General features: G+C 36.9%; 2 protein-coding genes and 2 long non-coding RNA genes across 5 annotated transcripts in view; 1 reads left to right on the top strand and 3 right to left on the bottom strand.

Moving 5' to 3' along the window:
* Positions 1 to 869, bottom strand: part of si:dkey-100n19.2 — a 12,802-nt gene extending 11,933 nt beyond the window's left edge. Inside the window, exons 1-2 of the mRNA XM_087290092.1 lie at positions 810 to 869; positions 351 to 540 (exon numbers count right to left, since the gene is read on the bottom strand). Of these exons, the coding sequence (XP_087146218.1) occupies positions 351 to 540; positions 810 to 854 (235 nt within the window). The 5' untranslated portion in view covers positions 855 to 869. The remainder of the gene's footprint in view (positions 1 to 350; positions 541 to 809) is intronic.
* LOC141378508 (uncharacterized) overlaps positions 1 to 17,392 on the bottom strand; it is an 842,893-nt gene that overhangs the window by 619,952 nt on the left and 205,549 nt on the right. The window lies entirely within an intron of this gene.
* rp1l1a (rp1 like 1a) overlaps positions 301 to 17,392 on the top strand; it is a 56,537-nt gene continuing 39,445 nt past the window's right edge. Inside the window, exon 1 of one of the 2 annotated variants that reach the window (XM_087289689.1) lies at positions 301 to 700. The gene's annotated coding sequence lies outside the window, so the exon portion shown is untranslated. Of the gene's footprint in view, positions 701 to 7,894; positions 8,339 to 17,392 lie in introns of those variants that run through there. The other variant, XM_087289690.1, reaches the window with a different exon arrangement.
* On the bottom strand, positions 1,705 to 6,694 carry LOC147839893 (uncharacterized). Its single transcript, XR_015513080.1, has 3 exons — positions 6,411 to 6,694; positions 4,185 to 5,055; positions 1,705 to 3,288 (listed from the first exon to the last, which is right to left on the bottom strand). It is a non-coding gene; the product is annotated as an uncharacterized LOC147839893 (long non-coding RNA).

The following is a 17,392-nucleotide window of genomic DNA, read 5'->3' on the forward strand; positions in this document are numbered from 1 at the left end:
ATTAAAAAAACAACTAAACAAAAGTGACAAACTAATATACTAAATATAAAGTAAACTATTTGAATTACTTTGTCAATACTAGTTTTGTTGATTAGCACGTATTGAGTCAAACTAAATGACACCACCAGAACTGACAAATTTGTCATGACATTAACAATTAACATGAAATTAACTTATTTGATTTCTAATGTGTTGTGATGAATAAAGGTGTTTTGCTAATTATGTTAAACGCCAAGGTTAAAAGCCACACTTCAGCGCGTTCATGTGACGATCACGTGATGAAGTATTTACGCGCTAGTCAAAACATTAGTTTGAAGGAACTAAAATGGACGTTGAAATAAACAACCCACCGTTGATTTTCGGTAGGAGGTCTTTGGAAATAATAGCCACTTGTCCCACTGTGGACCACGGCAATCCTCGAGTCACCGCAAACATCACATTCTCATACACAAACTCCTGATGTAAAAACTGCCGCTTATCGTCGCCATCAAACCCCATCCATTCAAAACAGCGGCTCAGTCGATCAATACCTTCATCTCTCTGAAAAACACAGACAACAGGAGATTTCATACAACGGGCGAGCAGTAAATACGCTCGAACGTCCTTCAAACTGAATGATGATGGATTTACTGGATCGTGACATTATAAATCACACAGCATCGGGCTTCTCTGCTCTGTCAACAAGTGCGTGCACGCGCAGGTATGAAACATCCGTCGATTTATATCTCTCATGCTGTTTATTTGAATTATAATGGCGTTTATTTGAGTTTGAATGTGGTGAAATCAGAGGTAAAGGGCTGCAGTTTTACCTTCATCCTCGAAATCTCCTGTAATGTGTGTATGGAGGCCATCATGACAGCTGCTGTTGTGTTTTTGTTGCCAGGAAACCCAGAAGACTTGAAACTGCACTCTGTTTCTATTAATACAGGATGTACTGCATGTGCTGTTGGTATAAAACACACACCAACATCTAGACTAATAATGTTGTGATACTAATTTTGATATTCTGTAAGACATACATAATGAGCAATAAGCATGAAATGTTGAACAAATAATATTGTGCTTAATGATAAGCTAATGCCATTTCAGTTTAGAAAATAATCATTGGATCAGGTCTGTAGCCAGTGATAGTTTCCCTAGCCAGTGATTGGTGATAGGTTAGGTTATTATTATTTTTCTCAAAAGTGAACCTTTTTGGGGTTATTTGATCATTTTCTATTTAATTATGACATTTCAATTCTAGTGACATTTTAAGCACTATTTTTAGCTGGATATGGGGTGGTCATCGTAACCACACATTTCGATGTACCAAAAACTTTTCCTAAAGATTTAGAATAAAGAAATATGAATAAATAATAATCTTTAATATACAAATGTGTTACATCATTAGAAAAACAGGAATCTGTTAACATTTTAAATTAATAACTGTGGCCTATCATTTATTAGGCAAATAACAAACTGGCCAGCATGTTCAATTTTCCTCAGTCAGAAGTCAGCCACTTGAATAATAAAAATTTGAATAATAATAATAATAATGTAGACATTCTAGATTTTTCTAGCCTCTTGAAAAAAGTACATTTGAATATTGATGGATAACAACATTAGCCAATTTAGTATTTAAATTTATTTTAATATGGGTTGCTTTTTGTGCTCATTTTTTGTTTCAGGAATAAGGTTTAAGATTTAGAATAAAATTTATTTGTGAACTGTTTTCTGTTTTTAAAAACAATACAGTAGGTCAGTAGTGAAAGATGACTTCACTTACATCAGATTCTTATGTTTTTGCTGGATGTTGGACTCATGAAAAATAATTGTTTGCATTGATAAAAACTGATTAGCTGAAGTCACACCGATGTGACGGTCGACAGAGAATTCGGCCTGGTCCTAAAGCCTTTTTCGATGTGTTGATTTTTACAATTTATGATGGCATAAAGCTGTCAAAACAGGACAAATGAGCACCTTTGTCAGTGAGGGGTGGGTCTTTCGAATATATATTTACTTAATTTTATTATATATATAGTTGGAGACAAAATTATTATCCTCCCCGAATTTGTATTACTTTGCAAATATTCTATATCAGTGGTTCTCAAACTTTTTTCATCAAGTACCACCTTAGAAAAAAAAATGTCACTCCAAGTACCACCATAATGAGCAGTGTTGAAGTACAGTAGTGTAGTAGACCCAGTAAAGCAGCTACAGCTTTGTACAGTTCAAAAACGAGGCAGATTAATTCCTATTAATAGGAATATTATTGTCAGCCACTTTAAACATTATAAATAGTTTGAACATTAACCCTGCACTGTGCTTGAATGTAAAAAAAAGGCAACATTTAAATTAAAATGCGCTTTTTAAAGTTAAAAAGTATAGGCTACACTGAAAAAAATAATGTCTGCAAAAACAATTTATATGTGTTGAATTTAAACAAACAAATTGAATTTAGTAATGTTCAACTTAATTTGTTTAAATTCAGCTCAAATAAATTGTTTACAACCTCTTAACTTAAAAGAAACTGTTCTTAAAAAGTAAGAAAAACTCCTGTACTCCTGCAACGTATTAACATAGTAGCCTATTTAGCAGCACCTGGAAACATAAGCTATATGTCATCATATTCATATATAAATATTTAAATTTTTTTTAAAAATATATAGCATGTACATATGATATATTTGATTCCTCCACATACCACTAGATAGATGCCTGGTTACCACTAGTGGTACACGTACCAAAGTTTGAGAACCACTGTCCTATATTATACATCTGAGAATATTGTTTTCAGCACATTTTCAAACTTATTAATAGTTTTGATAACTAAATTGTAATGACTCATTTCTGTTGTCTTTACAATGATGACAGTACATAATATTTGATCAGTGGAATTTAAAGGCATAACTTAGTCTAATAATATTGACCTTAGCAGTTTTATATATACCCAGGGTTCAACGCTAAGGATTTTTTCTACTGGGCCAATTGGGCCAGTGGTTGAGATTTTTACTTGCCCTGCCAAAATTTTTATTGGCCCCACCAAAAAGAAAAAAGGTAACAGATTTTTCTTAGCCACATATTTTAAATAATGTCTATGAATGTAGAATTTAAACATTTTAATAATGTTAATAGATGTATAATGAGTAAAATTCAAGATTTTATGCAAACGAAAGAGCAGTATGGAAAATGTGCTGGTATTTTATTGCAATTCTAAATTATTTTTATAAAAATGGTTTGCCAAACTGACAACTTTTTTTTTTTGGTTCTTTTTTTTCCCGTTTCTTAATTTTGTATCCATGTAATTGTCTGCTTTGTTACAAACCCCTGATGTTAGTCTAGGGTGTGGGGTTTGACATTTATTTAATTAAAATATATTTATATAAACAGTGAATGAGTGGAAAGACAACCAAAGTAATGCCAAAAAATATGTGCTTTTATTTACAATCCCAAAGTGAACAACAACAACGAATTAATCAAAAATAAAGAAAAAGTAAGTAAAGCAAAAATATACTATTTACAATATGTACAACACTGAAACAAATAACGACGGGAAAAACAAGAGAGCTGGCAGAAGGGAAGCGGGCGGCGCTAAAGAAATGAAAAGAAACTGAATCTAACTTCCCAGAAGCATCTAGCTAACTAACTACGTGAAAAACAGTAATTAACACACGAAGATCTTCCGAGTCCTAACTATCTACTCTATCTATCTATCCAAAAAGTACAAGGAGTGGCGCTCGCCCCTAACCTAGTGTACTAGACAGCAGAGTAGTCCTATGTGTTGCGAAATGTATGTCACGTGACCTTCTTACCTGTCCGCTTCGTCCAAGCCACGTAAACAACGATAAACTAAGAACAATGTACGAATAACGGACGGATAACAAGCACACAGAAACAAGCAACAACAAAACACAGTTACACGGGGTTATTTCAAAACGCACGCGGTAAATACAAACAAGCGACAAAACAGCGAAAGAGAAAAATGCAAGCAAGAAAGAGCGAGTGGTCTGGCGCGCGCTTTTAAGACGGGTGGTCTTTGCTCATTGGATGTGACGTAACCGGGGAGGAATGACTGACAGCTGAATGGACCAATGAACAGAACCTGAGAATACATGAGAGCAGATACGGGAGAACAGAGCGAGAGAGAGAGAGAGAGAGGGAAAAAACACAGAGAAAACAGAGCACAAAAAACACAAATACATAACATGCTTATAAAGACTTTAGAAACAGACGTTTTCTGTTAGCCTTAAAGTTTGATGTTGTTGCCATGTTGCCTTATTTTCGCTGTACTGGTTGTTACCAGGTTACGGGGAAAAAAATTACGTGCTCATCGTTACTGGCCGACAGGGGCCAGTAACAATCCTGTCTACTGTCCCGAGCGTCTTTTACGCTGGCCATTGTTGAGCCCTGATACCCTTTTTTCAGATTTATTATGAATCATTTTTATCTGCAGAATGTGTCTGTAAAGCTTTAGCTCAAAACACCCATCAGATTTTTTATTATACCTTTGATAAGATTCTGTTTTATACATTTTTGCACTGGGTGGCGGTTTTGCTATTCTGCGCCTTTAAGGCTAGTCCTCCCCGCCCACCGTTTCTGCATGCCTTAATCTCCTCAATCAGCTGCGTCAGACAACAAACAGACATAAAGGAAGCAGATCTCACGTAGCGTTTGTGAGAAATACTACAGTAAGAACTTTACCCATGATTATTTGATGCATTTGCTGTGTTAAGTTACAACGTCAATGTCGTTACAGACTTCAAGCACTCACACACACAGACACACATACCCAGCACGGACACGATACGCACATACATACAGACAGTGCGTTTACCTTTGCACTCTTTTTGCATGCATATGTGACAGGATACAGGCTAATCTCCACTGCTGTATGGGTATCTGTCATGTTAATGTACAAAAAAACCTGATTTAACGTCCACAAAGCGGGATTGAAGCGTCTTCTTTCATAACTGTTCTGACACGCGGCTGTGCTGATGAAGTAATTCTGAAGTAAATCGCTGTAATTCATTACACACGTGCTCTGTTTTAAAACACTTTAAACTTGTGAAACTCACTCTTGATCAAATTGGATGACGATTGTTGATAACTGAACAGAGCTTTTATTCCCGGTTGCATTGCACTCACCTTCTCTTGTTGATCTGATTATACACGTGACTACCAGGACATGTTACGCCACTGTCAATCAAGATTGGTGGGCGGGGGGACCGCACTCCTACGTCAAGTTGCGGTCAGTCTAAAAACAATTGGTCCACCATTTTTATGTTGTTAAATTGAAAAAAAAAAGGACTGGGTGTGTTTATATCACCCCAATATGACCACCTATACACTATACCTACACATATTTTGGTCCAAACAGCTTGAAAAGTAGATTTTTCACCATAGGTGCCCTTTAAATATTTTCCAAATAATGTTTAGCAGAGCAAGGAAATTTTCACAGTATGTCTAATAATATTTTTTCTTCTGGAGAAAGTCTTATTTGATTTATTTCGGCCAGAATAAATGCGCTATTTATTTCTTTTTTGAAGAAACATTTTAAGGTCAAAGTTATTGGCTCCTTTAAGCTGTATATTTTTATATATAATATATATTTAGTTTGCTTTGGCTGCAAAGTTTGATTTGATTGCAAAATGAAGAAAAATGCAAAACTACAGAAAATTAAGAAAAATTTGGAGGAATGCATAAATTCAATACAACAATTGTATTGAATATGAAAATCTGAATGATAAATTTTTCAAAATACATGTACTATATGCTGTCAACATACAATGTTGCAGGGGCGGACTGGGACTAAAAATCAGCCCTGGCACTGTAGCCACATCAGCCCACATTATCACACCGACACAGCCCCACCCTCGGACACGCACATTCACTACTTTTCTTGGTGTACAGATGGTAAAATAATATAAGCAGTACCATATGTAATAGATATTTAATAGATATTTATCTTGTGTTTGGACTTGTGAGGGAAACCGGGAGGAAACCCACACGAACATGCAAACTCCACACAGAAACACCAAATGACCAAGCCGAGGCTCGAACCATTGACCTTTTTGCTGTGAGGCGGCAGCGCTACCCATTGTGCTGCCCCCTTGTGAGACTATTTCAGTTAATTTTATGCATTTAACAGCGTCTGATTTTAGAGCAATTTTTAAGTTTCTCTGAGCTTTTTGGCACCGCCTTTCCTTTTTTTATGGTCCATCTCTGACAATTAGCTTGTGTTGCACCTAATGTATGTTTGCCAGATTAATATTATGTCCGTGTAACCTCTGATTGGGTCGGCCCATCTCGAAACCAGCTGGCCATTACAGATTGGGCCAATGCTCAACATTTATTATTATTATTACTATTATCATCATCATTATCATCATAATCATCATAATATTCACCTCTTGCAAGAAACAAAAACTCACTCTTGATCAAATTGGATGACGATTGTTGATAACTGAACAGAGCTTTTATTCCCGGTTGCATTGCACTCACCTTCTCTTGTTGATCTGATTATACACGTGACTACCAGGACATGTTACGCCACTGTCAATCAAGATTGGTGGGCGGGGGGACCGCACTCCTACGTCAAGTTGCGGTCAGTCTAAAAACAATTGGTCCACCGTTTTTATGTTGTTAAATTGAAAAAAAAAAGGACTGGGTGTGTTTATATCACCCCAATATGACCACCTATACACTATACCTACACATATGTTGGTCCAAATAGCTTGAAAAGTAGATTTTTCACCATAGGTGCCCTTTAAATATTTTCCAAATAATGTTTAGCAGAGCAAGGAAATTTTCACAGTATGTCTAATAATATTTTTTTCTTCTGGAGAAAGTCTTATTTGATTTATTTCGGCCAGAATAAATGCGCTATTCATTTATTTTTTAAAGAAACATTTTAAGGTCAAAGTTATTGGCTCCTTTAAGCTATATATATTTTTATATATAATATATATTTAGTTTGCTTTGGCTGCAAAGTTTGATTTGATTGCAAAATGAAGAAAAATGCAAAACTACAGAAAATTAAGAAAAATTTGGAGGAATGCATAAATTCAATACAACAATTGTATTGAATATGAAAATCAGAATGATTAGTTTTTCAAAATACATGTACTATATGCTGTCAACATACAATGTTGCAGGGGCGGACTGGGACTAAAAATCAGCCCTGGCACTGTAGCCACATCAGCCCACATTATCACACCGACACAGCCCCACCCTCGGACACGCACATTCACTACTTTTATTGGTGTACAGATGGTAAAATAATATAAGCAGTACCATATGTAATAGATATTTAATAGATATTTATTTTGTGTTTGGACTTGTGAGGGAAACCAGGATGAAACATACACGAAAATGCAAACTCCACACAGAAACACCAAATGACCCAGCCGAGGCTTGAACCATTGACCTTTTTGCTGTGAGGCGGCAGCGCTACCCATTGTGCTGCCCCCTTTTGAGATTATTTCAGTTAATTTTATGCATTTAACAGCGTCTGATTTTAGAGCAATTTTTAAGTTTCTCTGAGCTTTTTGGCACCGCCTTTCCTTTTTTTATAGTCCATCTCTGACAATTAGCTTGTGTTGCACCTAATGTATGTTTGACATTCTTGCCAGATTATTATTATGTCCGCGTAACCTCTGATTGGGTCGGCCCATCTCGAAACCAGCTGGCCATTACAGATTGGGCCAATGCTTAACATTTATTATTATTATTACTATTATCATCATCATTATCATCATAATCATCATAATATTCACCTCTTGCAAGAAACAAAAACTGCCTGTATGTAAAAGCAATACTTTAATAAAAAATAGCATACCGGCCCACATTTTAAAAAAATGGTCCATCCCTTCTGGCATTTGCCAGAATTGGCAGATGGCCAGTCCGCCCCTGCTCTGTTGTAACTTGTTGGTCAGCATAGGCATTTAGTAGTTTGCTATTTGTGCTTCAATGTCTAAACCAAGAACAACAGGTAGTTTTTGGAGAGCTAAGAGTTAAATCAGTTTGGCACAGATGGCCACGCAGTCTAATCCTCTTTCATAGAGTCCCACTCCTCCTCCTCCTCCTCTGGGGATGAAGGTCTGCCTGTGATAATTAGCCTAATGGAATGAATGACTGTGGATTGACAATATGCAGCTGTGTGCATGTCTGCGCGTAGGTGGAAAGTGACAATCCTCAAGAGAAACGCTTTCAAACGTTGTTTCATCCTCACACGAGCTGCAGAACGGAGCGCTCGGATATTCAGCAAAACCTGTTGAATTCTCAGACTGGATTACTTCACATGTATATGACAAAGTTTGGAGGATTTGGCATCCGAGGAGAATGAATCGGTGCTTACGAGGTAGGACAACGTGGGGAATTAGGACAGAGAGTCAAGATGGCTCTGTCTGTTAAAGGGACAGTGCATCCAAATATTAATATTCGGTCATCATTTCACTTGTTTTGGGTTTCTTTCTTCTGTTTACCACAAAGGAAGATATGCTGGGGGAAGAAGCAGCTATTGATTTGTATTGATCTTATAGAAACTTATAATATATATTATATATATATTATAATATATATTATATATTATATATTATTATAGAAACAAATAAAATGTCACGTGATCGCTTGCTCTTTTTAATTAACACTCAGGACACAGTATGTTTCTTTTAGTTTTGCATATAGATATATATGTTAGATACATGTATAGATACTTTATTACTTTTATTTACAAATGTTATTTGTTATATTTAAGCAGACATTTCACTCATGTTTATATAAAATGACTCTTATTTTATTTCATTTGATGCAGAAACCAAAATGGGACATCTCGTTTCTGATCCACATCTGTTTTAGGATCAATTGAAAATACAAATGTAATTAGCAAAGGCTTCAAATGGTTAACGCTTCTGAGAGGCCTTTGATTATACTAGCTCATTACTGGTTACTTAATGCACTTAACAGCACATTAACTTTTCAACATAAAAACTCTAAGGCATTGAAATTGTTTAGTCAATTTTTCAGGTGAGGCATGAAATGAGTTTATGAAAATGTCTACTTAATAAAAAATTTATTACAATGACCGATAACATTGAAGACCAAATGATTATCCCTCTGGTGATATTTTAATTCTTTTTCAAAAATTTCCTATAAGAGCAAGGGTGTTTTCAGTGCGAAATGATTTTCCAGCAAACTGAATGGACCAGATCTAAGAAGGGAATGGATAGTATTTATGTAAATGCCTTTATAGCCCTGATAATAATCATACAGGTTTTCTGTATTCCTATACTGTTAAAAAAATATTGGTTGCCTTAAATTTTTAAGCTGAATCAAATTAACCCATACCTTTCAACACGACAGAAATTTAAATACAGCCATTCAGAAGCACAGAATAGTGCACGTATTCACGAAATAGTAAGGTTCATCAGGGCTCAACAATAAGGACTGCCCGATGGCCCAGGGCCAGCGTGAGAGATGCTCGGGACAGTAGACAGAATCGTTGCTGGCCCGATCGGGGCAGTGCTGCCTTGTCACTAAATTTAAATAGACGGCAACATGACCGTAACATCAAGTTATGAGGCTAAAAGAAAACGTTTGTTTCTAACGTTGTGGAAACATTTAAATGAGTACAGCACGAAAAAAAAAATTGAAGTGATGTTTTGCATAGTTTGTGGTCACTTTTAAGTCAGCCACCTTTTGTTTTAGAATAAAATACCTGCGCATTTTCCATACTGCTATGTTTTACTACTAAATATTTAAACATTTTTCAAACATTTAAATTCTGCATTCAAATACATTATTTCGTGACGCATTATTTAATATATGTGGCTAATAAATAGCAATTAACTTTCTTATTTTTAGTGGGGCCAGTGAAAATTTTGGCTGGGCAAGTAAAAATCTGAACCACAGGTCCAATCGGGCCAGTTAAAAAAATCCTTAGCGTTGAACCCTGGTTCATAATTTAATTAATACATATCAAACCTATTTAACACTATTTTTAACATCTAAATGTTGATCCTGAATCACTGATATGTGTTGGTTTTGAGTCACAGTTCTAAAGTTCAATTTTAAACGGTTTATTTTATTTTCCACTGTCAAAGGGTACCTAAAAGCGAACGGTACCATACCACTTTTTCGGCACTCTTTGCAAAGTGTACCAAAAGGTACCATAAGGCAGCGCTAGACACGCAGCTGAACGTATTGGTTTACAGAGATACGTCATTCGCTCACGCAACAAGCCAGAATGAAAACAAAGGAACCGCCATGTTTTAAATACACAGCCGAGACATTACACCGTAATAATATATACATATAATAACGAGCCATGGTCGACCCGAGCTCAAACAAACCTTGTCGTCTTTATGAACAGCCACAGAGCCAAGTACCCGATTATCTTTTACCCTGTGCCCCGTAGTTTTTTTACGAACCAGTCTAAAGCGTGAGTGTTTTTGCTTTCTTGCTTGCCCTCGCCGTGCGTCTATATTTGAAATAGCAAACTTCTTAAGCTCATAATAATAACGTGCGCTTCATTATTGACGTGCTTTTGAAAACCCGATATTGTCAGAAACTGACAAACGAGAAAGTGATGTGCGAAAATACAAAGGAGAAGTCGGAAAAAGGAACATTCTTTTTTTAGCAAACGTGAACAAACTGGCATGTTAAACTATTATCATCACCTTTTGGACTATTATGAACTCAGATTGACAGAATTACTCTCTCACAGAGGCTACATGTGCTGCTGAAGATTAAAGACAAAGATGAGAGGTTTGCTCTGACTGTGGGCTATATTTTGTGTTGTTTTTGAACCCAAATAAGGACTAAATGCATGCTGTGTGTAGTTTATCTGTAACTGGTAACATATCGGAAACTGCAAGAGTCTGTTTGTGTTCATATATGTTGCATTTATTTTTTTATTTCATGTAATTGCAGACATTACTGTAGGCTATTTCGCACTGTCATTGATCTGCAGTTATAATCAAATCATGTTCATAGAAAAGTTAGTTAATAAACATTTATACACAAGTATTTATGTGTATAAAGCATCTGTTTTGTGTGAAGTGCTTCTCATATGATATGTAAACGACCTGTACAGCTTTACTTTTAGACATTTTCTTGAGCGAAAATGACATTGACTGAAACTTTCTGTTGCACACCACACCCACCAAAACCATTGGTACCCTTTTAGCAGTGAAAATGCAAGCCTGATAAAGGTGACCCGTACTGTACTGTACTGTATGTACAACTCAGTGGAAACGGGCCATATCTGCTGCTGCTTTCAGTAGTATGGCAATTAATGCCATGTGAAATGGCATTCAAACTCACATCATTAGCATTTAACACTGAATAAAGCACATGAGGTGTACCTGAAGTGATCATGGTCAGTTTTCTGTTGTTCAGCTTTGACAAATAGAAGATGTTTCTAAAATATCAATTTGAGGTGTTGGTTAAAACAAAAACTACTTTTAATATGAAAAATATTCCTTGTGTTGCGTGCCATTGTTTTTATATAGATTTATATAGAATATATATATATATATATATATATAGTTTTTATATACTGTATGTATATAGAATACGACTTAAATCAGCCTTATTGGTTGTCAGTCTGGCAACCTGTGCTTGCGTTTGTTTTGATTCACGAAAGCAATATCTAGTCCAACCACTGTGTCAAACTTACACACTGCACATTTAAACATCATATGCCATTATTTTGTTTTAAGTCTGTACAAAAGTTATTTTAACTTAAATACACAGTAGTTTGGATACCAGAGCCGGGTATTTTACATGGGTTCATTTTCATATTTTTCATACGACACATGTACAAGTTATAGCTCAAATGAAAGCTCTTGCCGGTGCTCATACGGTTCTGGCATTCTTTTTACTGAGTTATATTCACATATCAAACAGTTGCCGAATGAATTGCGGTGTTTTCATGGCGCAGAAGAGAAAACAATTCATTTATGATCAATAAGCAGCTCCAGATAGCACAGACAGCTGTCATCTCCTACCTTATGCTGTGCACTTCAGGGCCATTTCTCCTCTGTTTTTGAGGTGATGTGCATAAGTAATTCTTTTATATGTCTGACGTGGTCCAAACAAAGTGAATTATGTTTGATCAAACAAAAGAATAGTGAAATAGGAAAACAATGATCGGTCCCTGTGGCTTGTAAAGCACCTCTCATCAGCTGTAATACAATAACTTTTGCATAGATTATGGTAGAGACGTTTTTCTTATTTCCTATGATTACAGACATGTGCAGGAACCACCAAAATTAATTACAGCACGCTAGATCAGAGGTTCTCAAAGTGGGGGTCGGGACAATGAAGGGGGGTCGCCTGGTGATTTTCAAAAATCAATAAATTTTTATTAAACCTTAAGACTTACTGTATTTTATCAATAACCTACTAAAGAGAAAAAATAGTCGTTTATAGTTACTATAAACTATATAGTTACTATAGTAGCTTATAGTTAATAGTTCTATTGGATTGCGACTTCTCGGGTAATTACATTATACTACAGGCATAGCAATGCTTTCAGATGCAGCAGATTGATTTTATAACACCAGGTTAAACTTTCTAGCCCATTTACAGCACTGACATACATAAAAAAAAAACAAAGAATAGACTTGGGTCTATTGGTGTGTGTGCGTCATTGCATACAAGGTTTCTGTATTCATAACCACTACCTCAGAGAATATTGGGGGTCACGAGTCACTGGCATTGTCAATTTGGGGGTCGCGGCCTGAAAAGTTTGGGAACCCCTGCGCTAGATCACACAGAACCTAAAAGGTACTCTTTCAAATTTAAGTTTATAAAAAAAATACAAAAAGCGCCTCTTTTTTTAGGTGTTTATTAAAACACAGATAACAAATACAGATATTTTAAACGCTTTCAATAGTGTTTTATGAAAATTCAAAGGGTTTTCTTCAAACTGATACCAAATTTTTGCATTTACACCTCTGCATGTGGATTTGGGAAGCTTTTAAATTTGGGTAGGCAACATCCAGGCGGAAATCCCAAAATTACAGCAGAGTTTAACTGGTTAATAAAAATCATAATATCAATGCTTTATAATCATAATTTCAAGTACATTGTTAACGAACCTGTTTACTGAAGGCTTGGAAATTTTAGAAATCATTTAACACTGTTTAATTACTTTTCCAGTGATTTAAATGATCCCGAACAGATGTAGATTTGTGTTGTAGACCTACGTAGTAAATCTGCCTCATGTCTCCTCCCTCATCTCACACATATCCCATGTGTCTTAAACATTCAGTAATCTGACAGCGTTGTATTGCAGGTTTCTCCCAACGGGCTGCCAAGTTCTCGGTTACTAATTGTGCAAATCATGTGTAGCACTTTCAAGCGTTAATTCAACCTTCAGAGAGTTATAATTAGCGTCAAATATATGCACACGTCTCCGAGGGGTTTAGTAATTAATTAGCTCTAATTAAATGGGCTTTGTGCTCGGTGTATCACTGCAAGAATCATTGGAATAAAACAGTAGCGGTGCTGCAATTAAACACAGAACATCTAAACTTCTGGATTATTGTTCGTTCAGGTTGGGGGTAATAGTGGGTCACTTAAGAGTACAGAGGATGTGCTGATGTCTTTTCCTGAGATTACAGTAAGCCTGTGCTTTGGCAGTACTAGCAGTCACTTGTGTCCGGTTACACTACAGTTTCCTTCTTAATGACTTGACTATTTCATATACTTTTGTAAATTTGAAAACCTCCCAGAGCACCATAATAAACACACTTGCAACCACTCAGAAGCCACTAGCAATACTGGAGTGACCACATAGTGTAGAAAACATTTGAATACACCTAAAACTACTAATAAGGGGACCTATTATGGCTCGTTTTACTAGATTTAAAATAAGTATCCGATGTCCCTAGAGTGTGTATGTGTAAGTTTCAGCCCAAAATAAAATGCCCCTTTTACGATTTGATCCTAATTGTGCTGTTTTGGTAACTGTCGCGTTAAATTTAAATGAGATACTATTCATAAACAGTAGACCATCTGGGTAACTGTGGAATACTCATTTGGACAAATTTTGATTTGGGACGTACTGATTCTATTTATGAATGCTAATTAGGATGGGTCATATGCAGATTAGGGTGCAGCATACAAATACTTTCACAACCACCCAGAACACCATAAGATTTACTCAGAGCATCACAGTAATACCCTAGCAACCAACAAGAGCACCTAATGAATAGCTTAGAAACCACCTGAAACACTGTAACAACCCCTCGGAACATCCCAGTAACACACTAGTAACCACATAAAACACACTATGAATGACCTGCTAATCACTTAGAACATCCAATGAATTGCTTAACAACCACTAAGAACACTGCAACAACCCCTCTGAGCATCTTAGTAATACCCTAGCAACTACCCAGAACACCCTATGAATGCCCTGCTAATTGTCTAGAACACCCAATGAATTCCTTAGCAACCACCTAGAACACTGTAACAACCCCTCTGAGCATCTTAGAAATACCCTAGCAACCACCTAGAACACCCTATGAATGCCCTGCTAACTGTCTAGAACACCCGATGAATTCCTTAACAATCACCTAGAACTGCAACAACCCCCCTGAGCATCTTAGTAATAACCTAGCAACTACCTAGAACGCCCAAATGCACTGCTAACTGTCTAGAACACCCAATGAATTCCTTAACAACCACCTTGAACAACCCCTCTGAGCATCTTAGTAATACCCTAGCAACCACCTAGAACACCCTATGAATGCCCTGCTAACTGTCTACACCCAATGAATTTCTTAACAACCACCTAGAACACTGTAACAACCTAGCTGAACATACTAGTAATACCCTAGCAACCACCCACAACACACTATGAATGACCTGCTAACTGTCTAGAACAACCAACGAATTCCTTAACAACCACTTAGAACACTGTAACAACCTCTCTGAAAATCCTAGTAATACCCTAGCAACCACCTATGAATGACCTGCTAATCACTTACAACACCCAAGGAATTCCTTAACAACCACCTAGAACACTGTAACAACCCCTCTGAGCATCTTAGTAATACCCTAGCAACTACCAAGAACACATTATGAATGCCCTGCTAACTGTCTAGAACACCCAATGAACTCCTTAACAACCACCTAGAACACTGTAACAACCACTCTGAGCATCTTAGACATACCCTAGCGACTAGAACACCCTTTGAATGCTCTGCTAACTGTCTAGAACAACCAATGAATTCCTTAACAACCACCGAGAACACTGCAACAACCCCTCTGAACATACTAGTAATACCCTAGCAACCACCTAGAACACACTATGAATGACCTGCTAATCACTTAGAACACCCAATAAATTCCTCAACAACCACCCAGAACACTGCAACAACCCCTCCAAGCATCTTAGAAATACCCTAGCAACTACCTAGAACACTCTTAATTGCCTTGCAAACTGTCTAGAACACCAAATGAATTCCTTAACAACCACCTAGAACACTGCAACAACCGCTCTGAGCAACTTAGAAATACCCTAGCAACTAGAACACCCTTTGAATGCCTTGCTAACGGTCTAGAACACCCAATGAATTCCTTAACAACCAACTAGAACACTGTAACAACCCTTCTGAACATCCTTGTAATACCCTAGCAACCACCTAGAACACACTATGAATGACCTGCTAATCACTTAGAACACCCAATAAATTCTTAACAACCACCAAGAACACTGCAACAACCCACCCTGAGCATCCTAGCAATAGTAATGTTTTATTTATTTATTCAAACTATATTTATTACCTGAATTTAAAAAAGGTCAGAACAATTGTAATTTCTTTTTAATAGATACATTTGTTACACTGAAACTGAATGTTGGTGTAAGATTATTTATTTTAAGAGCCTCTATTATGGGTTTTTAAAAATACTGTAAGCAATGTGTAACAGCTCTAATTGAATGAAAACATCCAGCTGAGGTTTAAATCCGAAAGTGCCCCATGTTTAAAACTATTGATTCTTTAACGAAAGTCGACTCAGAGTCGAATGAATGAATCGAGTCGGGTTTGGATCTTTTGTTTGATCGCATTAATGTCAATACGGTACATCTCCAAATATGTGGTTCCAGATCCGGTAAAATGTGAACACGCTTTCCCTTTAGACACTAGCGTAGCGCGGGGGATCACAGGACTGATCATGACACGAAAATGACGATCACTGACAGATGAAGATTCAGCTGCGTAGAATAAAGTGTTAAAGGGCACCTATGGTGAAAAATCTACTTTTAAAGCTGTTCGGACATACATGTGTATAAGTATAGTGTATATACTGTCATATTGGGGTGATATAAACACACCCAGTCCTTTTTTTTTAATTTAACAACATAAAAACGATGGACTAATTGGAGCGGTTTTCAGATCGACCGCAACTTTACGTAGGAGTGCGGTCCCCCCGCCCACCAATATTGATTGACAGCTGCGCGCATAAACATGTCTCCATACTAGGGATGTAACGGTATCAGAATTTCACGGTACGGTAATACCTCGGTATGAATGTCACGATACGGTATTTATTGAATCATTTACAGGAAAAACAAAACTTATGAAAATATTCCAAAAAAGTGCCAAAAGTGTCAATGACATACAAATTAGTCATTTACATTTACTTTACAGTACGCGCGCGACAACACAGCTGATAAGAACTCGCGCAACAACACCGCTATTCAGTACGCGCGCGACAACACAGCTGATAAGAACTCGCGCGACAACACCGCTATTCAGTACGCGCGCGGCGACAACACCCGCTTTAGGGTTTTCCAGCTCTTTTTGATCCCCGCTTCTAGCAGCACACTCCATTTCCGCATTACTGGATCTGTAGCGACAACAGACCGCAAGGGATTATGGCCAAGCCTGGGCTGATGGGAATTGTAGTTTCCGGTACCTCCCGTTTGCTTCATTCGCCTGAGCAAATTTTCTCAGAAGACCTATAGTTTTACCGAGTCATGCAACAACGGTAATATCGAAAAAAATTAATATTGCGGTATGACGGTATTTACAATACCGTTACATCCCTACTCCATACTATTGCATAGACAGGACGAGCGCAAAGTAACCGGGAATAAAAGGTTTGTTTCAGTTTGCTAAAATCATCAATCATCATCAGACGTGATCAAGAGTGAGTTTTACAAGTTTAACATGTTTTAAAACGTGTGCACGTGTGTAATGAAGTACAGCCATTAACTTCAGATTCACTTCATCAGCACAGCCGCGTCTCTCTCACTGTACGTTCACACCGAAAGTCAAAACTCGCAACATTGTTCTCATATTTAAAGGAGCCATTGCAGCATATCAGTTACATTCCTGCATAAAACGTTTTCTAGCGTGAAAATGTTGCGCACTTCTTATCAAATTCATACAACAAT

The sequence above is a fragment of the Danio rerio genome, chromosome 17 (assembly GCF_052040795.2).
Source record: "Danio rerio strain M-AB ecotype USA chromosome 17, GRCz13ab, whole genome shotgun sequence".
Classification (NCBI taxonomy): domain Eukaryota; kingdom Metazoa; phylum Chordata; class Actinopteri; order Cypriniformes; family Danionidae; genus Danio; species Danio rerio.